A 25,136-nucleotide genomic window follows, 5' to 3' on the forward strand; every position below is an offset into this window, starting at 1 on the left:
TACGGTTATACAATACTATTATACTTGAAGATACAAACATTATAATGTCTGGTAGTAGATATTAACATAAATACAATAATTCTTATCAAAACAAATATACAGACGGCTAATTTAAATATAATTGGAAATATTTAATGCAATTCTCGTTTTGTTTCTCTAGAAGTAGTATATTATAATTGGGTTATTGTACTTATTCTATTACCTATTACACAAAGTCCTCGAAACTTTCTCAAACCTGCTGTATATAAGCTTTTCCTAAATAACTGATAAATCTTTTATTTTTTTACAGGTATACCCAGGGCTCTTGTATTAAGGCGACATCAAATCTTCGAAGAAAAACAATAGTTCTGTTGAAGCTTCATTCATATCTAAGTAGCTGAAAGGGTGGCCTATTCGCCAGTTCTAGTAATATTTTTATTGTTAAACTCACCCATTTTTCAGTATTTTCCTAATCATCTTTTTGTCTTAGTGTCCCCCTAAATATTGTAAGGCTCTAATCCCCAAAACTTTAACATATTTCCGGGCATCGCTTAGGCAACCCGTTTACCTTTATATTCTTTATCCCCTAAGTACGATGGTATTACACGCTGCGATTAGACAGCGCAGTAGTTGCAACACTAATTTCCCCTATGTCATCTATATAAAGTATATATTCACTATTGAACTGATATATTTTAGAATTACATTTTACACACAATATCACACACTTACCCACTAACATTACGTTGCCTCTGGGATGTCTTATAACTCTTGAAATTTTTACCAAGTGAAGCATTGCATCTGGGAAAAATACCAAGTCCATGCCAGATCCTCTGATCATTTCATTAAACTGCGCCAAAAACATATCCAATCTTTCTCTTAATTCGTTAGAATTTATGACGGGTTCATATACTTTTGGAAGTTCCATATCTGCATCTTCACCTTCTTCACCTGTTGGTTCCGGAGCATCCCTAAATAATTATTAATGAATGTATATTAAACACTTAATGTTGCATATATTTACCTCATAAAATCCACAAACACGGGATTAGGTTCTGTTTTAATTCTAAGTTCTTCACCTAAATTTTCTTGAACTAGAGTTAAAAGCTCTTCATTAAACCACTGCTTATCTTCTTCTATCGTGAATCTATCTGAAAATACTCGAGTACATTCGTGCTTCCACAAAACCATCATACATCCTTCAGATTCAATTACAGTTGATAATGTACCAATCTAAAATATGTAATGAATCTATTGATAATGCGAACTTTTATAACGATGCTTTGAAGAATTGGTTCAACATCTAATTCTGGTATTATCCGATATTACCATTGACTACTAAGTTAAACATTGAGTGTAAAAATTAAGGTAACTACGGCTCCACGTTCATTCTACATCTACTTTGGAAACTGAATTTTAAAAGTTTAAAGATCTCAAGAATAAATAATTTCATCGTTTAATACTTTATACTGAATAGGCGAGACTTGGTATTAAAGTCAATACTAATGTTAATAAGGCATTTACATTTACCCTTATTCTTAAATATATCTACTTAATAACAATCAATTATTTGACTTCGCAAATCCTAGATTTTCACTAAACGTCACCGGAAGTCGATATTTGAATTCTTCGTGTAATTCACTTTCATGGCTTCATGTAAATTCATGACGATTTCACTAATTTTGGGTAATTTTTCCAAACTTCCAGTCATAACTTTTTAACTGGAAGTGATATAAAATCCAGTAGTATATATTTTTCTCGCCTTGCGCGTTGAATAATACATCGCTTGTACCATTTTGGCGACTTTAAAACAGTACTTCTCACTTTTAATACCATCTTTGGAGGAATGGAGGAATTGTGTTTACGGACAGACAGACATCGATAATTCAAGGTTTTCACAATTTTTTAAATGTTGTAAAATGGGTGAAAACAAAAATAAAATGTTATGTTAACAGTAGTTAAATACTGGAAAACAAAAGACGAGGTAATTAACCATTTTATTTAGCAAAAAATTTAAGGTTTAAAACTAATGACGTAAGGGTATTTTGTAATGAAGTGTGTGGATCTGAGTCAGATCAATACACTGCATTACAGATCATGTAACCACTATTTGGTAATATCCATAGTATACTTACCATTCCTTGCCATATTCTTGACAGATCTCTTAAAGAAAACACATAATGAAATTTAGCTGGGGTAGGTAATAGTCTTGATCGAGTATTTTTCCACAATGTTCTCGTCAACGGTATTAACTTTTTCACCAAATTTCTAACTTCAAGGCTAAAACCTCGCTTTGCATTATAATGTCCTTGCGCTATGACACCGAATATTTTATCGATCGAAACTTCGTTTGGAAGAGGACAGTTAAAAATACAGAATTGTCGTTTCAACCTGGAAGGTATGTCGTTTCTACCTCCCCCAGGTTGCCCCATAGCTCCGACGAACTGAACATCTGTGATAGTTGTGAATTCTCCTGGTTTTTCCAAACTGTAGAATCCGCCCATATCCATAGTTTGCCTGACAATTTCATTTGTTATCTAAAAAAAAAAAGAAGTGTAACTGTAGCGTAAAAATCTAAAGTGGAAAAACTGAGAAGTCAAATAATTGTAAAGCAAAATGAGGATTACCAGGAAATTTATCAGTTTCAATACCAAAATATAGGAGAGAACGGCCCTGACTAAGTACAAGTAAACAGTGTTTTCAGTTACGATCGTAATTTTTCCTAAAAGTGCAAGGAAATAGTTTTCGATTGATTTTTTGAAAGTTATGCATATTATAAGTAAAAAGGCATTACAACATATTATTTTTCAATTAATTATTCAAAATAACAAATATTTTATCGTACATACCAGTAACGTGCCGTCGAACGTATAGCCAAGCTGAAATGGAATTGGGCAGGTCACATAGCGAGACTGAAAGTCACAAGATGAACCAGAAAACTAATTGACTGGCGCCCAAGAGAAGACAAACGCAGCAGAGGACGACCACCAACACGCTGGATGGATGACATTGGACGAATATCCAGGAAATGGCAACAAGAAGCACAGAACCGTGAAGAGTGGCGAAAAATGGTAGAGACCTATGTCCAGCAGTGGACAGAAGAGGTTTCATGATGATGACCAGTAACATAACGTTAACCCAACTTTCAATCGAGGTTTACATTTCTAACAACTGGAGCCGGTTGAAGCATGGATATAAGTAATGTACAGCAACTTGATCCCGAACAATCTTAACACAAAAAAAATGTAAGAGAAAGCTACTCAGCAGTGACCAATCAATTTAAATTACCTTCCAAAGAAGTGTTTAGTATAATCAAAAATTCCTTTTCAAGAACCGAATCTACATGTACGTTACCAACAAAAATTTCTTCGAATAGTTTTTAGATAACTATGGCCAAATCACTATCCAAGGAGAACTTTTAAAGGCTAGATGGCTTACAACACCTGCTGAAAGAATTGTTATGTCAAATGTATACTCGAACATTCCTTATAATGTCCTCGAAAAATAATTATTTATAATCGCTCTAAATCTTGTATCTCTCATAACATTTCCAAAAATTGGCTCAAATCTTTCCGATTATAGCCACATCCTAAGCTTTAGACGAGAAGTATATGTTAGCCCTTATAATTTAACCATACCAAGCGCCATAACAGTGAGACCAGCCAGCCTGCAATGTTACTATCTAACCAGGCTTTACCTTCATTATCACACTAAAGAACCCTTTTATAACCTACTGAGTTAGAATTACCTAAAGTAAATACAGAAAACGGGAGACTATTATTATTAAATACAGAAGTAACCGAAAACAACGACATGCAATAAAAACGCTTTATAAATGAAGTCATCTCTCCAGAAACTGACACTTCACTTTAAGAAAGCCAATTTGAAACACCAAAATCCAGAATAACTCTGAGAAAGCCAAAGACAACTAAACTTGAAAAACGCATTTGGATTTATCCATTTTATCCATGACAGAATTAGCCAAAACCTTCATCAATAATCACGAACCACCATTAATTTGCACTGAACAGTGATCAATTAGCTCTCCTACTAGACAGTGGCGCACCCAGAATTTGTTTTAGGGGGGGGGGGGGGGGGGGGGTTTGAAATTTTTTTGTGCTAACTCTATTTTGAGTCCCCCTAAAAAAATTTAAGATTTAGTTTAATTTAAAGTACTAAAGATAGCGGTGCCCAACCGCTACGCATTCAGGTATCTAATATTCTGCCTACCAACTAAAAGCACCCTCTCTTACTTGTGCGCAGTTGACTGTCGCACGTACCGTACTCCGAAAGTGGGGTGGCCACTATAAGGCTGACGACATTTTTGGAACACTTTCTTCTCTTATCTAGATCTTATCTATTGTTCTGAAGCTATTTTCTTGTGGCATTTTAAGTAATTACTATTTTAATGGGAATAAGCCACAATAAGGTTATTGACGTTTGAAATAAATCCAACTTATAAATACAATACATTTTGGAGACGGCTATCGCCGTATTCCCGTTTTTCTCTGCCAATCCTCCCAGTCCAAGGCATGCTCCTCCTCCAAACCTCTCGATTACATAGCTCTTCTTTTTCCTTCATTCCATGGGCATCGAAGTCTACCTCTTTTTCTTCTTCCAGGGGGCTTCCATTTGTGAAGTTTTTGGGGCCAACGTTCGTCAGGCATTCTCAATAGATGTCCAACCCATTTTGAACCTCTTCTTTCTATTCTGTCAATGACCGTTTCTGTAGCATTCATGTTATTTCTTATAGATTCGTTGGTCTTCCTCTCCTGCCTTAATGTTCTAGCACTTCTTCTCAAATAATCCAACTGCAACAATAATTTCAACTGCCAACAATCCTCTCTTCAGGTCTGCATTAATTGTCCATACTTCAGAGACATAACAAAGAACTGATTCAACCATGGTTTGTCCTATTCTTTTTTTGTTCCTTTTGGAAATGTTGTGATCAGACCATAAGGAGTTCAGACATCCTACAATTTTACGTCCCTGATTAATTCGTGTTTAATTTCAGTTTGTTCCAAGCCGTTCTAAGCAATGAGTGGACCTAAATATTTAAATTTTTCGACTTGTTTGATTTCCACGTCCTCGTCTATCAACACTTCAATCCTTGCATCTGAATTGATAACTAAATAAATATTCTGTTTTTTTCATGCTGACATGTAACCCCCATTTTAAATATTCTCTCTATAGACGCTTTATCGTAAATTCTAGATCCTAAGAATCTTGAGCTAGGATTTCTTGGTCATCCGCAAAGTTCAGGGAGAACAGTACGTCATTTCTTATCGAGATTTCCATTCCCTGGCAGGGGTTTTTCCAATTTTGGAGGGCTGCCTCAATATATAAATTAAACAGTAAGGGTACTACATCCTTGTTTTAGTCCTTTAGTTACTTTTATTGGCTCTGATAGTCTATATCCTCTATTTATCTTTAGGTAAGTAGTGTTATCCCAGTATACTTCTGTGATTATTCCTAAAAGGTATGAACTAATGTCGAATTGTTGTTAAGCTTGCCACAATTTAAATCTTGGAGCTGTATCATACGCCTTTTCTAGGTCGATGAAGGCTAGATGTACTTCGGTACCAATCGCTATTCTTTTTTCTATTAATTAGTATTGACAAGTTATCCGTGCAAGATTAAAGATCAAAAATTCAAACGTCAATAAACTTATTTTAACCTTCAATTGCGACTTATTCCCATTAAAATAGTAATTAGATCCTATCTCTGTCGTTAGCTCGGTTGGTGTTTCTCCTCTTCTTCTTTCTTTTTAATAACTGCTCGGATGTAATTGTGAACACTATTCTAACCCTCCGTATTTCCCGTCATCTTCACGATCATCTCTCTTACAGTCACAGTTCATACCTATTTCTTAATACATTCTGTTTCTTTCCACTGTACATCTATTACACTCTAGCATTGTGTGAGTAACAATGTCGGAATAATCGCAGTATAGGCATTTATCTGTATCTGTCTTTCTGAACCCATGAAGATACGCCCTAAAACAGACAATATACCCAGTGCCTTAGGCTCGGGATCAGTATCTTTGCCCACTGAGTAACATCTTCCTTGTTGTTCCACTCTTCTTGCCATCTTTCCATTGATCTTTCCCTTTCTTCTTTTATTTTATAGCTGTTGTCAAATTCTTTCTTCTCCTATAGAGATGTCTCCTTTCTACTGCTAACACATGCAGAGGAACACAACCCGTGATAGTCCACAAGGCCGCCGCAGATACAGTCCTGTAGGCGCATGCTACTCGCAACAGACTCATTCTGTCTACTTTTTCATAAGCCTAATATTAGGTATCGATATCTAAATATAATGAAAAATATTGTTAATTATTGTGTATTATTTATTGTGTATTTATACAATAATACAATAATTATTGTGTTCTACATATTTAAAGTGGTAATTTAATTATTCAATCAGCGTTTTGGATTTTTTGTATTATGTGTGAAAGACAAATTACATTTTCCTACTATTCTTTATATATTGTTTACTTAATATGCCCTGGGAGGGGGGTGGGTTTTACCCCCAAACCCCCCCCCCTGGGTGTGCCACAGCTACTAGACAACACTTCCAGCTTATTTAATCCCATAATCCCGATCAAGAATTTCACTTTGCTAGGTCTCACTTACATGTTAAAACAAATCCGTCCCTATTTAAAAGAAAGATCATAAAAGCAAGGTTAACTAACTTGAACAAAATAATATTGGCTTATCTTGGAGGGATGGGCTCTGAATTAGAAAGTGACGCATCATGGTCGTCAAAAATCAGCACTTATTAGCAGCTATCTTCCTAATTCCATATTTTGTTTTATATATTTTATTTTTAAACTACAAATTGCCCAAGAGAATAACATACTCCTAAATTTATATGAATCTTATCGCATATGGGAGTTATCGTTAAAAAAACGTTTTTTAAATAAAAAGTGATATGTCGCAATCAAAATGGTTTTTTGGTCGCAATCTGAACTAAGATCGTTAAAACCATATACACGATAGTGGAAAATTATTGCTAGTACACGGTTTATTCAAACGATTGTAACTCGCTACGTGTAGGACACACTAAGATAACATACTCATACCTACTTTCGGATGGTAAACACACCTTGTGCAACCTATGTGCTATGCCTCTTACAGTCATCCATTTGTTAATTAAGTGTCCAAAATATTAAAGAAAACGTTTAATAAACAATCTACTAAACAGTCTACCAGCTCTTTCATGAGAAAACTGTCCAGTAAAAACCTATTAAATTACCTAAGTTCAATCAATATTTTTTTTCCAAATTTAAACTTATTATTAAGCTTTGTTTATTGAGTAACGCCGCTAATAACCTGTTGGTGGATGCGGCAACTTTGCTTTAATGAAAAAAAAATAAATAAAAATATACGTATATACGAAGCAAAAATAGCAGAGACAATCAGTGGTAGTTAATTTAATACACACTTTGTGAGCGGGTTAAATTTCACAGAAAATGATTTATGGTGTTATATTGTAGGTAAGCAATCAATAATCAAGTTACTTACAGTGAAACAAAATATCCTATGTTTTGTAAACGTAACTAAATTAGAAAAAATATATTTATCACTTACTTGATCCCCCCAGCAGTTTATTTCTGGCAAATTGATATCATCTATAAACACTATCATTTTCTTTCCGTTTGGAGGACCAAATGTACTACCCATTCTTTTTTCTACGTAACTTTCTATAGTCTTTTGAAATTGGAAAGGACTTGTAGCACTTGAAAAATTGAAAGCTCGGTTCAGATATACTTCAGGATTCGCTTTCTTCATGAAACTCTTCATCATTACTGTTTTGGCAGTTCCTTGTTCACCAATCACTAATACTGCCTTTTCTTGTCGAGCAATGGTATCGATTAAGTATGTGATTCTAACGTTATCTGGTATAGGTATAAGTATAGAAGCGAATTCGGGAGTTGCTACTTCGGGGTAAACGTAGTTGGTTACCATGGTGCTCCAGTGTACCCATTCTCCATCGCTGTTGACTACGTAGTCAAAAACGGTTGCCTGAAATAATAAAAAATATGTTAATTAATTTTTAATAGAAATACTTATACATAAATTAAATTGAATCTATAAGCACATATAAAGACATCAGAATTAATATTTATCCCATTCAAATGCTTGAGATTATGATTGTGACGTTGTGTCTGTTAATCTCTTATTAAAACCAGTTAGTCCTTTTCTTGTTTAATTTTGTAGTGTAAAAAAGACTGCTTTTGTTCTTTCTCTTCACGATATTTAGTGCTATAATTAGTTGCTGAATCTTTTAACTTCGCCCTTATCTTCTGTACTGCATCTCAACATATTTTTTTATTGACCAAATTGCTTCTTTAATTAAAAATCACACATTTATATCTATTGTCTATTTAATCTAACTTGTTACTGATACAGTCAATTTTTGCCTCCTTAAATAAGTTTCACAAAAAAGTGGTTTAAATGACAAAATTTTCCTTTCTCTCTAGTACACAAAAGCTCCTACATGTATTGATATTTGTTTAAACTTTAATTTTTGTGTAGTATATTGTGTGTGACCCGTTTTTCTACATGTTTCTAGGTTTTTCTATGTTTTAGTTAGTTCGTGTCTGTTTTGAATTTATGCCTAACGACCTCACAATTATATATATTATCCACCATACAGTAAAATAAGGGGTCTCATTTAATTTTCTTTTTTTTTAGAAAACCACCTTGAATATTATCTATATCCAAAACATTTCCATTAAATGTGCGATATTATATCACAGTCATTTAGCAAAAATGTTTTTCAATAAATAAATAAATAACACATACTTTATAAATATAAATCTAAAACAAATAAAAATATCTTTATAAATACAATATCAGTTCTAGTCAGAGAAAAAATAACATCAATTAACTCTCTCTTAATCAGAACATTATGCGTTAAAAGAATGCCTCGGATATTGGGATATTGTCACGCAGTCCGGGGCGCTACCTTGAGTCCGGGTCATGGAGTGCGAAATTGGCTACCGACCACGCGAATAGTAGTGATCAGGCATCGTGTGGAAATTCAGCTATTGGTCCACAGAAAATTAATTACTGTCGGGGCATGGAACGTACAAGAGCTAAAGACAATCACAGGTAAGCTGTCAATTATTGGCTGGCTAGGTGTAACATTGAAATCTTTGGACTAGCTGAAACCTACTGGTTAGGAGAAGGCCGTATTAGACACCTAATGGCAATTATGTTTAGTTCTCTAGCAGTGAGACACCGAGCTATACAGGTGTTGCCATTCTAGTCTCATCAATATTACAAAAGTCTTTCGTCGAATTTAAAGCTGTGAGCGATAGGATAGATCTTAAACTAGAAAGCAAGCCACATAAATATAATATCATCGAAGTTTATGCGCCAAACAATACAGCAGACGTCATAACAGTAGAGGAATTCTATGAAAAATTGGAAACAACAATTATCTACCAACATTCCAAATAAAGAGCTAACCTTAATATGCGGTGACTTTAACGCAACGTAAAAGTCGGCAATACTACATAGATTGACGACCTAAATAATGTGCTGGGATAGTTTGACGTAGGTCAGAGAAACTAAAGAGGAGACCGCTTAATCGAGTTGGCTATGATAAATAACTATTGTATTATGAATACTCAATTTAAATACCATCTACGCCAACTTTATACTTGGAAAAGTTCTGAAGATATATCTAGAGATCAAATTGACTATATCCTTATTAATATTCGCTGGATATCATCAATGCAAACAGTGAGATCATATCGATGGGCGATCAAATTATACTCTTCTCGTAGCGAAAGTAAAGCTCAAACTTAAAGCGCCCAACAAACAGAGAGAGACAAAGAGGATAGAACTAAGAAAAAAGGACGACCTTCTCCAAGAAGTGCAAAGAAGTATGCCCTGTATTGATAGGGGTACATCCATCGAGCAAAAAGAGAAAAGAGGGAATGTAAAGGTAGTGGGGGCAAAAATATTGTTAGACAGGAAGTGCCATCTTGAGAGGCCACATTAAACAAGGAAAGAGAGACTCTTTCCTTGTTTAAGAAATCAAATTTAGTTGGGTTATGTATTGCTGATGTTATTGTTTGTCCCAACTGTCACATCAAAGATTATTTTGTAATTGTATTAAAGTTTTTTAACAATTGTTTCACATTTTAGACTATTATTGTTATTATTTAATTAAAACTTTATTGTGTTCTAGTGTTAAAAAAAGTATTTTAAGTGTATTATGTATTAATATTATGTAATATAACAAATAAATAGATAAATTAGAACCCCTACACCACTGTATGATTATTGTGAAGTGTCATGAAATTTAAATTTGGCGCATTCGCATTTCCGGATATGTCCGCCATCAGAGGCCACTTTCTTGGTCTCCTTTGAATAACGATTAGATTCCCTTTTTTGTCTTTTTGCTCGATGGGTACATCATAAGAAATATGGAAGACTATTAAACGTTGTGTAACACCAAAGGTAAATAGTCCAGTAAAACAAAAACACTGGATAACAGATAAAACCCCTCAAAGTAATTGAGAATAAGAAATCTTTGTCAAAGTGGTGTACATAGTGAAAGAAAAAAGCTAGTTTAAGAGACCTTAAAAAAAATAAAACAAAGATGCAAGGCTGATCAACAACAATACTATCACAATATACACAAAAAAAAAGAGATCTATTTAGAAAAATACGATACATAACAAAAGACTAAAAGTCAGAACTTTGGCCATTGAAAACAACACAAAAACAAGAAGAAACAAGTATAAAATTGCTTCACTTGCTCTGTAACAAAATTTGACATTCCAAGCAATGGCCTGACGACTGGACAAAATTTACAATTAGAATAATATATAAAAAGGCAGCAGATTAAACAAAGGTAGAGGTGCTCGAAAACATCTTCTGAACATAAGACAAATAATAGAGAAATCTAGGGAATTCAATATCCTACTATACATTTGTTGTAGATTATCGTAAGCGTTCGACAGGGTCAAATGGGAACACTTATATCAGATACTAAAAGAAGTAGGCGTACTACAACACCTAATTTCTTTAAAACTGAACTATATGAATATACTACTCGAAAAGTTAAAGGTGCTTGGCACAATCTCAAATGAATTCTATTCCAAACAAGGTATCAGACAAGGATATATACTGTCTCCACAATGATCTAATATATATGGGGAGTATATTATCAGAAAAGCGCTTAAAGGATACGCAAAATCTCAATACATGGCCGAAAATACCTTGCAAATAGTCAAGAAGAGTCAATTGAACCCATATAACTGTTTAAAAACGAAAGGCAAGTATTTGGTATGCAGTTAAACATATAAAGAAAAAGATCATGATAGTGGATAGACTACATAACAATCATTCATACATAACCCCGATTAACCATATGAAACTATAACCTTTCTCGGATCATGGATCACGATTGACCGTTTTGAGGTTGTGAGGTCATATTTATATCTGGGATCATTGCTCACAAACACAGGGTCAATACAGGAAGAAATAAAACGTAGATGTCATCCAGCAAAAGTGGCCGTAGAAAATATTGACAAAAAATGGAAGGACTCTCAAATTTCACGAGCTCTATAAGGTTGATCAACTGCTTAATATTCACAGTACTAACATACACAAAACTAACATACAGATACGAATTTTTGACCCTACGCTAAGCGGAAAAAAAAGACGCCACTAAAATGTTCTGGACACAGGACAAATCATTCAATTCTAAATAAGCTAAAAGTCAGCAAACGGCTATCCAGCAAAGTCCATCTCCAACAATTAAAATACTTTGAACATGTTATGAGAGCAGACATAGAAAATATCGAAACACATATTATCCAAGGAAAGGTAAAAAGCCGAAGATCACGAGGAAGATCTTAAACAAGATGGATCGATCAAATGACAGAAGTATGCAAAAGACCTAGAAGAAATGATCAGAGACATAAATATGACCGCTACACTCACTCCGGGGGTCATAGTTAAAAAGAAAGAATCATAATAACAATAGGTTACTTTCCGACTGTCTCCTTAAAACACATCCCACATATTTCGATATGTAATGAAGTTGAAAAACAATAAACATTATTATAGCATAAACGAAAGTTCAACACATGCCTTTCTAACAAAAATCCTTGCACCGATATGTAAGTAATACAAACCATATATAAGTAATATTGAAAATATTTTCAACATGTCTAATAGAACTATTTTAGTAAAGATTTGTAATTGTTTTAGTATTTTAGGCTCAACGGTTTGGAGACCCGAAGATTACCAGCAAAATTATAGTGGTCTAAACCGGTTGTTCTAGGTTTAATTAAATAGATTGTGAGTCTAAAATTATGTTATTGTGATATGTTAAAGAGAAGTGTTCGCGAGAAGTGTTACATAAAACATGAACTTACTTTCATATGCATAATACATAGTCAAAACCTCTCTACTAAAATCTATTACATCTATCTATCTCAGAATCTCAGATGAAGTCGTTTCCGCTTGATAAAATTTAATACATAGGTACGCTCGATAACATATGTATGGAGGCTTGCATACTTTATTATAAAAAATAATATAACAATTCGTATTTAAAATTAAAGTAGAAAACAAAATAATTAAACTATAAAGAAATAATATATTAAATGAATAAAATTCATACAGTCTGTCAGCTATACTTACATCTTGATTTTTTCTATCATTTATAGGCAAATCCAAGAAACCCAGTTCACCCTTTATAAACTCATTAAACTTAAGCCTATCATCGCTTTCCAGATATGCACCCATTCCCCAAACCATTGCAAACACATATAACTTGGACAAGTGTTCAGAGGTAAATACTTTGTGTTCTTCAACTTTTTCAGTCTCCTCGATAATCTCATCTTCGAGATCACCAGCATCGGATTTTGGTGCAGACACCTCCTCCTCCACAACTTGTTGTTTTGGGATTAAACCTAATAAACATCAAAAGTATATTTTGGTCTATTACCTATATGAAAAACTACTAGTATCAGTATTATCATCAATTGCGGTACAGCAACATGTGGTCGAGAGTTATCACGCATAACGTAAAAATTTTCTCCAACAGCAGCAGTAAACGGGCGCATAACAGGTTCAAGAATAGTGTCCAAATATTGCTGACTTGTGAGAAAGCCACGTGGGAAAATGAGGTCAGTTCTTCCGTCAATCATGATTCCGCCCCATACCATTAATGTACCACCTCTGTATGCATACACTTCTTGAAGATGTCGTAATCGTTTTCCATTTCCGGGTCGTCTCCAAACTTTTGTCCGAGAATCTCGATGAAATCCATATGTAGACTCGTCTCTAAACAAAACTGTGGCCCAGTCATTGTCAGTCCAATTCTGAAACTCTTGACACCAGGTTAATCTTGCAGCGCGATTGCCTCTGGATAGAGGTGGACATCTCAGTGGTCGCCAACTACGAAGATTGGCTTCATGGAGACGATTCCTTACAGCTCGGGTGCTGTGATTGTTAGCTGCCTTCTGGCATTTAAAATTAAATCGGTCTCAAGCGACGGTTGTAGAGCGACCACGTCCTGAATGTTGCTCGGCTGGACTCCCAGTGTCTGTAAAGCGACGCCACAAACGACTTACGACGCTTTGGGAGACACCCAGCTGGTCAGCAACTTGAGTTTGTCGCATACCAGCTTTAACGAGGCCCACGATTCTATTCATCTCGTCCAATGTTAAATGTTGCATGGTAAAAAGACAATATGTTTAACTCACCTATTAAGCAAGAATGGTATATAGTGACTAAAATTAAAAATAAACAAAACATAAAAATGTCGATTTTTTGTCCCTTATAAAAAACATGCTAAAACACATATTGCTATCAGTTTTATAATTATTTTTTTGATAAGAAGTGAGTGTCTGTATCAACAATTATAGTACAAGTAAATTTATATGGTCATGAAATTTCTGTCATTGGTATTGTCAAATTATTAAAATATCCTTAGACTTTTGCGTTGTGGTATTTAACTTTGCTAAAGTTTATTGCAACAAACAGCAACAACTTGTTGTTTTGGGACTAAGTCTAATAAAAATCAGATGTATTTTTTGGTCTATTAACAATATGAAAAACTACTAGTATCATTATCACATTAATTGCGGTACAGCCAAATATGATTTAATGTTATTTAACTTTGCTAAATTTTGTGCTAAAGACGCTACAACCTTTCTATACAAATATCAAAATAAATAAACACGATATTCACAGTAGTTGTCAATATATTGAAGCGATTAAATTGTTGTAAAACTGTAATTTATACATTATATAGATTTATTTCAAATGTTTGACAACTAGTATTAATAATATGGTTCTAAAACTTTATTTACCATTTTTAATGACAACCAACCACATTTTCAGTGAAAAATACCTTCTATATTAATGTTTTGAGTTACACTTCGGAAATCGTATTTAAAATGTAAATTTAATTTATAAAATAAACGTACTTTTAACTAAAATTGTGGTTAATTCCAATTATAAATAGTAAATAAGATTTAAGGATGATACTAAAAACTCTATTTGTTATTAAGAAAGTCTAAAGCAACGTACCTTCCAATAATCTAATAATTTGTAGTGTAATATTACATTGAAGAACATCGATAACCAGACACAAATTTTGTGTTCCCCAACTATACATCTTCGAAAAAGACTCGTCAAATAAATTTTGAAAGACATCAACTTCCCTTTGACTTCTTCCTTTCAACCATGCTCTGATGACTGGTTTCCAATTGAGCCCAGATGAGCTCATATACACCATTCCGTTGCGTGAGACTGTAGCTGGAGAAGCGTTATCAATGTTGTGAGGTTCGAAAATTATCTTGCAAGTAGGTGACATGGAAAGTCTGTCGCCGTTTGCTAGAGTGAGAGTTTTGTTATCGTCTAGGACTGAATTTAGGTTTTCTATCCAGATACTATCAACTGGACCGTCAAGTACCAACCAGACGTGTTCCCCTACAAAATTCAAATAAAAAAAAACATAAATTTGGTTTGCGTTTTTTTAAATTCCTAGCTTCTGTCTACTCTTCTAATTAGTATACATAACTTTTGTAGTCAGATATGAAACATTCAGTCAAACATATTCTAAACTTAATTTTTTTATAAACATAGTCTAATCAACCTCAGGTTATTAGCGATATATTATATACAGATTTGGAAAAATTTTTACGGAACATAGGGTTTTTAATGCAGGAACGACTGCAAAAATTAAAACTTTATCAAGGATATCTGAGGGATTTAAGGTCACGAAAGGACTAAAGCAGGATTGCTGTATTTCGCCTACCCTTTTTAAAATTTATCTGGAACAAGCACTCAAGCTGTGGAAAAGAAAATGTAATAGCATGGGAATCCCTCTCAATGACGAGACTACACTGTACACCTTATGTTTCGCTGATGACCAAATACTGATTGCTCAGGATCATGACGACTTGAGTTACATGACTCGGAAGCTAATAGACGAATATAACAAATGGGGTCTAGAAGTCAATATTAAGAAAACTGAAACTATGTGTATTGGAGGGACAAAACAGTCCATTATATTAGACGATGGCGTAGAAATTAGACACTGTGATGAATACAAGTACCTGGGTATGAAGATAACTCAAGATGGACCACTCCATGCTGCTATAAAAAACAGAAACATACAGGGTAGAAAAGCCATATCCAGGATGAACGGCATTCTGTGGGACCAAACAATATCTAAAGTGAACAAACAACTCATATACAACACCATACTTAAAAGTGTAATCACATATGGCAGTGAAGTTTGACCAATGAAACAAAGAACAGAGAAACTGTTACTAACAACAGAAATGAACTTCTGGAGAAGAGCAGCAGGCAAATCAAGAAGAGATCGGATACCAAATGAGAGAATACGAGAAATGATGGGAGTCAAGCATACAATAGTTGATGACATAAAAACAAAACAGTTAATATGGTACTGCCATGTACAGCGACTGCCAGATGACAGGATTCCGAAACAGATTTTGACGTGGACACCACAAGGAAGGAGAAAAAGAGGAAGGCCGAGAAGAAGCTGGAGAGAAGGAATTGAAAAAGAACTAGAGGAAAGAGAAATTCCTCCAGGCCTATGGTTAAATAGAGAAGAATGGCGGTAAGGACTCGAAAGGCGTCGGAGAACGCTGTGAACCGATAGTAGTAGTAGTAGGGTTTTTAATACAATAACTCAGATCCTCTGATTTGCAATTACCCAGTGTAAATTTCTATATAACGTCGCGATGTTTTATAATTAATTCATTTGTTCGACTGGAATCTCAATTCATGCCGCGATGCTGCCAGTGTAAGTGTAAAAACGATACACAGCTAGAGTGCATGTCAATTCGCAAAACGTACATATTTATAAATGTAGATATGGAATTAAAAATATTATTTAACTAAAAAATGGTTATGTTTTATTGCCAAAACGGCTTGAAAAAAAGTAGATTTCTAAAAATAAAAATAAAAAGGAATTTCAAAAATAAAATAATAATAAACACTGTTTAATTTGAAATTATAAACAATACTTGGAATAAGAAATGTATTTAAGTATAGATTTAATAATTCAAATAATACCTAATGAACACAAACATCCAAATGAACACAAAATTCCAAATGTGTATATTTAAATGAGATAATTTGTTTAAATGTTAAATTTTATTTATCTTTGAAATTTGTTTCTTGGAGACAAATGATCGAAGATGAAAGATCATTAACTGACAGTTTTAGCATATCATAATGGGCATAAAACCTATTTATATTCCATTGTAATAAATTGAATAGTATAATTTTAATTAAATGTTAAGTTCTTGGGATCGCTCACTCGATGTATCGGTGCCTGGTGATTTATCCTCGTATTTGAATGTTTTGAGCTGTTTTATCAGTTTGATTTTAACTTTGTACATTTTGATTTGAATTCGCAATTGAATGTAAATGACAATAGATTTTGGATAAGAGTTGTATAAATGTGGCTCAGGTATATTTATTTGTAACTCTGATAACATCTTTTGCTTCATGAATTAAATCAGTACTGTTTTTTCAAAGGTTATAACTCGTGAATGCAATATTTCTCTTTGTGGTTTTTACTCGTTTTTGTTTCAAACAGATTTGAAAATACATACGTTGTTTCTAGTTAAGGCCTCAATAGGAGGTGTTATTCCTTCATTTATAGTTTGTTTAAGACCCAATTTTGACGTATTTTCCTCGTTAGATATATGTTAAATTCTTGTAGTACTTAATATTCTCTATTTTTTTTTAACTCCTACGTTGACTGGCTTTTAAAGACCAAAACTCATGCAAGTGCTATTTCAAGTATGTATATATTATTCCCGGACAGTATGTAATACTAAATTTAACCCACTCTCTGCTTGGTGATGAGGTTATGTAGCAAGTACTAAGCAAAGTTTACTGAAGATGGTCTGATAAGACCAAAAACGTTTTTTCTTCTTCTTCGAGAAAAAAATATACTTTCTTGGCTTATAATGAAGCAATGCTTTAATTGTGTTAAAAATAAATAAATAAATTTATTTATAAAAAATAAAACTACTTTTTTAAGCGGAGCTTAATATACTGGCGTTGTATTACCTTTTCCCCCTTAGTCAAATACCGAGGCGAGCGTGGCGGACGTAGCTCCACGAATCGCGTCATTGAAGTAGCACCACGAAATAGCGGTTCGTGGTACGCAGTCACAGTAAACAGTTCCAAGAGTCCATTTACGCGATGAGGAGAGTTCGTTATAAAACATGTAAAGTTTTTCAAGTTTATTAAAATCTATAGAAAAAAAAATAATAAAATTACTTTATTCATTTTTAAAAATATTATTTAAAATTTCAAAATATAGAAAACATACTATGAATATTCGCACTAGTCTACACTTCTTCTTCTTTGTCAACCATTTTCCATCCACTCCTGAATGTAGGTCTCTCCCAATTGCTTCCATCTTTCTCTATCTTGAGCCAATCTAATCCACTGTTTGCCTGCCACTGTTCTTATGTCATCTACCCATCTTTTTTGAGGTCTTCCCATACTTCTTGTTGTCGTCCTTGGTCTCCATTCTAGAATTCTCCGTGTTCACCTGTTGTCATTATATCGGGCTACGTGAGCTGCCCAGCGCCATTTCATTTTTGCAATTTCTTCCACAATATCCACAATCTTCTTTCTATGTGTTATCTCGGTGTTTCTAATCTTGTCTCTTAGTGATATTCCAAGCATGATTCGTTCCATTGCTCTTTGCGTTGTTTCTAATTTTTTAGCAGATTTTTTGGTAAGGGCTACTGTCTCCAAGCCGTAAGTACAAACTGGTAGTATGCATGTGTTATACACCTTTTTCTTTAAGTTTACAGGAATGGAGGTGTTTTTCAAGATATATGCTAATTTGCCGAAAGCGCCCCATGCCAGTTGTGTTCTTCTTTTAATTTCAGCATCTTGATTTGGTTTTCCTAGTTTGATAACATGAGCTAGATATACATAATATTCAACATTTTCTATGGTATGATTTTGTATTGTTATATTTGTCTGGTCTCGGCTCAGTATTTTTGTTTTGCTGTAGTTCATTTTTAAGCCTACCGCTCCTGAAACTGCATTTAATTGTTGTAATTTAATTAGTTCTTGGATATTATCGGCTATTAAAACTATGTCATCTGCGAATCGCAAGTGGTTTAAGTATGATCCGTTGACGTTGATCCGTCTACAGTACCGTCTACTTTATAATTTTTTATTCGTATATTATAGACTTATTTTTTTAAAAACTTACCAAATGGGTACTTTTTAACGCTCTAAATACAATATATTCTCACTTGAAAGCTCTATAATTATTTAAACAATCTTTGTTAAAACAAGGTAATTTTTTTTTAATATTTTATTATGATCCACTAATAAAAGTAAAAGGAAAAATTCATATAAGCTCTTAAATATGGTTGATAACAATGTAGCTAAACTTAAGTTACAAAAAGCTTAAAGTTACAAAAGAAAAATAGAGTTGTAGTCTGAAAACAATTATCTCCAAAAAGTTTAAAAATAAACAAATTATTGATCAAGCACTTATTTTTAAAATAATGACTGTTGCTATTTATGATAAGCAAGGTAACCTTGAAGACTACTTAAAATATGAACTTGCACCAATTTGAATTTTTAAAGATGGTCTGCTTCGAAAATCGAACAAACCAAAATTGTACGTCAATTTTCAAGCATTACCACAGATCCCTTCTACTCTTAATTGCGTGCATGTCATTGATGAACGTTCAAGTAAAATGGAAAATAATTGAGAAGTAGTAAAAGAGTCAACCCAGAAGCGAGCAAATCAAGTAAAGAAGGTCAAAGACAAATTGAAATTGATTAGGAGTATAAGCAAAGTTAAGCAAAGCAAGAGAAAAATATTAGGAAAGTACAAAAGAAGACTATAAAATTAAATATAAAGTGGGGGAAAAAGTTAATAACGAACGATATGGAGGTTATAAGAAGCAGGTAATAATTATATACAAACAGTAAAATCTCAGATCCTTTTAAGTTTCCAGGTACAACCTGTAAACTTCTAGACAAAATAATAACAAGCAAATTAGACCGATATCTTAATAAAAAGACATAAATGTCCTATTGTTTGTTTCTAAAAGTTTGTAATACGGTCACACTATGACATTTCATGCTATATTGGGGTTCATCAGATAGTGGTAGGTCAAAGACAAATTTGAAGGATGAAGAAGAGCTCCTTGACCGTAAATTGAAGAAAATGTAGACTATTGTGTGTCTCTAAATTACCTATTTGCTCTTGACTCATTTTCTACTTTAACTTAACTTCAATTCGGTAATAAGAATATCTCTTTAACACGCTCTAAGAGAAGTTAAAACTTTAGAAAATATTATTAGATTTGTCAGAGATATTAATGAAGACCAACAAAAGAATAAAAGTGAGAGGATATAAGACCAAAAAATGTGAAGTTAAAAGAGTATTGGGGTGGAGGGATCAATTGCCCACAATATTTTTCGTGTTAGAGAAAACATTCATAAAAAGTGAAATACATATTTAAGAATATAATCTACGATAACAGAAGCCAGATACTAACTTCTGCCGAAGATATAATATCAATAGCAAAAAATAAAATCATCCAGATTATTCGAGTATAAACTGTGAAATTACGAAGTATTAATGAAGAAAAAATAAACCGATATTAATGAGGCAATACTCCAAATAGTACAGACATGTAACGCCAAAAACAATGAGAGTAAATGCCATGTAAAAAGGCAAATACTTTGAGTTTATTAATAAGATGGAAGAAAGTTAAAAATTACAAATTTTCTAATTTTCCAACATTTTGATTTTATGAAAACAGTAGTATTTAAATACTTTCGATTACCTGCTTTGGATTTTAAAGTTTTCCTCCATAAAGCAGAAAATATTCCATCGGTCCAATCGTTAGTTGCAACATCCAAGCGACCAAACATTTGCGCTGCGGTAATAGCTTTTGGATTCATGCGCATTTCTCTGAAACATAAACAATAAATAATTGACTGATATATACAGAAGAATTAAAATCATTTTTTATAAATTTAATTTCTGGTATTTACTTCCATATGTTTATGTAGGTTCTTGGTTGTTCTCCCCGACACAATGTTCCCCTTTCTGTATTTCTATTTTCTTGAAACGTTTCTTTTTCGTTAGCGATCAGCATGGCTATCTTTACTTTGCTTGCAGCTATTCGAAATAGTCTGGTAGTAGACGTATTGAACCATGTTCTGAGGTTTTGTAACCAAGATATTCTTCTTCTTAAATATATTCTTAAATTCTTTGCTATAATTATTTCATACACAGAATACTTCTTTTAATTTCAATAAACTATTAATATATTTTATATTCTATAATGAAGTTAGTGACCCAAAATAACTTAGTTTATGTGTTTATTTTTCGATTATCTCGGAAACAGCTTACTTATAAAATTGGAGGGTGAGCTTAATGATGAAAACTAAATTGAAAGTCTCAACATAGTATGAGGTCTAGCTATTGAGTCAACAGTATGTTTTTCTTTGTTTCTTATAAGTATATAATCTACATATTTTTTTGTTTACTCCTACAATAGGGATTTTAAAAATATAGTAAGATATTGTAAGATAATTTACCTGTGAAAGTCACCCATTTCTGTAAGCGATCTCATGAGAATTTGAATGCAGGTTGTTTTTCCTGCTCCAGTAGGACCCAAAGTCATAATACCATGTCTTACTCTTTGTGTTTCATATAACTAGAAAACAGAATATATTTTACCAAACTTTTTAAAATTTGTGATAATAAAGTCATGGATAAAGGAAATATTATGAAATGCATCTCTAGAATAAAGTTGCAAAAATGAAAATAAATTTAGATATCTATAATAGATCTAATAAAGATCCTATTTCTTGTCCTCAAAGATTTCTATTTACATTAATTGGTAAAGTTCTTAAAATATATTTTTGGATGTATAAAAAAAGATATCTAAAAAGTGCGTGGATAATTATTTTATTAGTTTATTATCTTATAATATGTCTATAGTATTTTAATATATTTATCATAGTTGGATAGTTGTACAAAAAATTGAATATGAGTAGCTTGCTGTGAGAGCGCAAATGGTGGTGATTAGTGGAGGTTTAAGTTGGGCAGTAGAAATTCACGACCAGGTTTTATAATATTAGCAAAATAATTTGAATGATAACAAGAGATTGATGTTGCTTCTAAAACCGCTCGTTAAGTGTTTATGCATTGTTATTACACAGCAAAAAACCTGAAAAGAATTTGCCTGTTTCTAAAAAGAAAATTCGAAAGACTTTGATTTGATGAAGATTTTCGATACAACTGTCTTGCAAACTATCAAATAAAGTTTATTTGTAGGGAGATAAAAAGGACGAATCTGAATGATTATTTATGGGCACTAAGTAGAGATTTAGTATGGAATAGAATATAAAATGCATATTATAGGTAAAACAATAAACAAAAGAGTCAAAAATAGCATTAAAAGGACGCGAAAAAAAAAATGAACACAAATCAAAAACACAAAGATTGCCAAACCTTTCCATAACCTGACTGAGAGGAAGCTGTCATTTGACTGGAGATCAGACTGCTAGCTCGCTTTCACCACACTCAAGCATAAATTGAAAATGCCTTCATTTGGAATAGGATCTTTTTGTGTTAGATATGAATGCATCAATGCAGTGGATGCTCAAAATGGCATCGAAGCAGTGCTTTCATAAATACAGGAGGGACACGTTATAGAATTCATCAGAAAAACTCTGCAAAAACAGAAACAATCTACTGTGTCACTAGGAATAGGTTATTGGCGGTCGTCAAAGCAGTAGGACACTATCATTAGTTCTTCTATGGCAGAAAAATCTTAATACGAACCGACCATTCCGCCTTGCAATGGGTTCTCAATTTCAGAACAACTGAAGGGCAGATCTCTCGTTATCCGAAGAAACTACAGACCTAGAATTTTGACAGTCGCCACCGGGCTGGAAGAAGTCATGGGAATTCCAAAAGTCTCTTGAGAAGATCGTGAAAAAAGAGAAACTGCCGATTCTGATGGCGCCAAAAAACGATAAGAATTCTACAGTTGAAAACTATAAAGGAAGGAAGTCACGAAGAAGCTCTAATCAAAGAAAATCTAGGCCAAGCGAAAGAACAATCCAGATTTAAACTGTGCAACTGAGCTAGGCCACACTGGCAGGAGATTGCCAAATATGGAAAAGCAGTAAATGCTTGGCACTATTGGCTTCAGTAGGACTCCTTGTGTCTGCGTAATGATATCACTCCATAATGGGAGAATCCACAGAAACTGCAGAACTTGCAGAACTCCACAATAGTTGCTCCGGACGGCATTTAGGATTAGCATCAACAGGGCTCTGACCAGATCTCGTGAGAGGTACTATTCGGTTAATTGTCGACAAGACGTAGTCGAATGGTGCAAACGTGTGACCTATCCATGTGTGCATCCAAGAAGTGCTCCCAAATGAGACTTAAGTGGAAAACTTAATACATAACCGGTACTCCATGTATTTTCCTTAATAACATCAGGCAATAAATATTTGATGTTTGCTATGGATTATTTTTCAAAATGGTCAGAAGTAGTTGCACTAATCAACCAATAACCGATCATCGAATCGAAATTTAAAAAATCATAATGGCTTTGCTGGATATTAGGGAGACCAGAACAACACTGCTTGATCGTCAGTCCGACGGCATGCTAAAAAGATATAACCGGAGCATCAACAACTGTCCCTGTTTTTACATAAAAACCATATAGACGGCTGGAATAAACTGGTGTATCTATGTCTGCTAGCCTACCGAAGCTAACAACATGAAGCAACTGGTTACACTTCATCAATGCTATTGATAAAGCTATTCTGGTTGAGAATATGAAGCTTTCCTTCAAAGTTTTTCACGGTAACATACCAGACAGAAAGGCGTACCAAGAGATACTTCCCGAGAAGGTCAGTAGCCTAAAGGATTGACTGGTTAAGGTCCACGATTTTAAAAGAAATAAGCTGCAACTCACCAGTGACTGAATTAAGGTGAGGTTCAATCAGAAATCTACTGCCGTCAGTTTCAAAGAAGATGATGCAGTCTGGCTCTACCAACCAACGAAAAAGAAAGGTCCCAAGTTGTGGCATCCCTGGAAGGAACCGCACCTGGTTACTAATAAAATCAACCATCTTGTATATAGGGTGCAACTGAGTCACGAACTAAGCCGACAGTCAACCACCTGGAGAGACTGTGTCCTTATTAAGACAGAACCTATCGAACTGTTTTATTTAGGTACTGTTCGAGGTGAATCGTCTCAAAGAAAGTGGCGATGTTGTAAGTCACATACTTCTTATTGCAGCTCTGTGCGTTAGAAAAGTTCAGAAGCCTCTCTGTTGCCAAACTACGATAAATAGATGTCCTTCATTATACAAGACAGCAGGGGCGTACTCTTGATTAGAATTGGCAATGTTACGCATCAATATCTGTTCTTCTAAGGGGCAATTAATTTATTAATGTAATTAGTAATTGTGATATTTGTCATTAAGTGAATTATTGAGTTAAATAAAGTAAGTTAAACCACGTTGTGCTTCTCTTAATCTCTGAACTCACAGAACATAAAAAACACAGATATGAGATAACGCTGGAGGGGAATTATTAGACACAACCTCCATAAATTAAATTTACAATAAAACCATTTTATAAAAGTTCAATACTACTTAAGTACCTGTATGAGTTTAAGCGCCCAGGGGGGATGATTTACCAATCCGGCTTGCTCAACTTGGATGTTGATAGCTTCTTCTAATTCTGGGTAAGCAGTTTTCTCTAAAGTTTGATTAGGAAAAAGATCAGCAACCAAAGAAATAAATAGAGGTTCATCTTCGTCAATTAATTTAGAGAGATTCATATCTCTTAAAACTCTCATAACGATCGTGCTTTCAGAATCCTTATTATTTACTCGTTTGGCTGCACCAAGACTTCGTAATACTGATAAAATATTTCTTAAGCCAAAATCATAGTGCACCTACAACAATAGAAATATATTCTGTTATTTTAATATTGTTCTGAAGCTATTTTCTTGTGGTATTTTAAATTAATTACTATTTAAATGGAAAATATTGTGAAATTGTGGCTTATTCCCATTTAAATAGTAATTTATTCTGTTATTTTATTTCAAAAAATACTATCCACAAAAAACGATGCAGAAAGAGAAAAAAAGGAAAGTGTATAAATACTAAAGGTTTTAATATTAGTTTAGATTATTAAAACAATTTATGATTGTACATTTTTAATGACTTTCTGTATAATCTTAGTTTAATACAGAACCGTAGATTTATAATAATGAAATATTAAACTAAATGAATAAAAAATTAAATGATATTAGCAATATCTAGTTCTGTTATCTTGTTATCACGTAACAAGTCTTAATTTTTGTAATAGATCAGTAAATTTTCTCACCTGTTTTGTTAATTGTTCTTCACACAATTTATACAGTGTATAAAACTTTCGAGCTAATGTGATATTTTCCAAAAAGCCACAACTTGCCAACTTAACTCTGATAATAATTTGTCGATCAGGTACCATCATTGCGACGGTTCTGAACTGAATCTTTAGGTTTTCTGGCAATTCCTTTCGGCCAGCATACCCAGGATTCTACAAAAACAAGA

The 25,136-nt window shown here is 33.6% G+C and overlaps 1 protein-coding gene across 1 annotated transcript in view; it reads right to left on the reverse strand.

Moving 5' to 3' along the window:
- Positions 1–25,136, reverse strand: part of Dhc1 (dynein axonemal heavy chain 1) — a 283,979-nt gene that overhangs the window by 98,788 nt on the left and 160,055 nt on the right. Inside the window, exons 30-39 of the mRNA XM_072529291.1 lie at positions 24,928–25,122; positions 24,197–24,493; positions 21,102–21,220; positions 20,342–20,469; positions 14,550–14,951; positions 12,654–12,925; positions 7,572–8,006; positions 2,115–2,516; positions 1,004–1,212; positions 712–950 (exon numbers count right to left, since the gene is read on the reverse strand). Coding sequence (XP_072385392.1) covers positions 712–950; positions 1,004–1,212; positions 2,115–2,516; positions 7,572–8,006; positions 12,654–12,925; positions 14,550–14,951; positions 20,342–20,469; positions 21,102–21,220; positions 24,197–24,493; positions 24,928–25,122 — 2,698 coding nt within the window. The remainder of the gene's footprint in view (positions 1–711; positions 951–1,003; positions 1,213–2,114; positions 2,517–7,571; positions 8,007–12,653; positions 12,926–14,549; positions 14,952–20,341; positions 20,470–21,101; positions 21,221–24,196; positions 24,494–24,927; positions 25,123–25,136) is intronic.

This window comes from Diabrotica undecimpunctata, chromosome 4 (genome assembly GCF_040954645.1).
Source record: "Diabrotica undecimpunctata isolate CICGRU chromosome 4, icDiaUnde3, whole genome shotgun sequence".
Classification (NCBI taxonomy): Eukaryota; Metazoa; Arthropoda; class Insecta; order Coleoptera; family Chrysomelidae; genus Diabrotica; species Diabrotica undecimpunctata.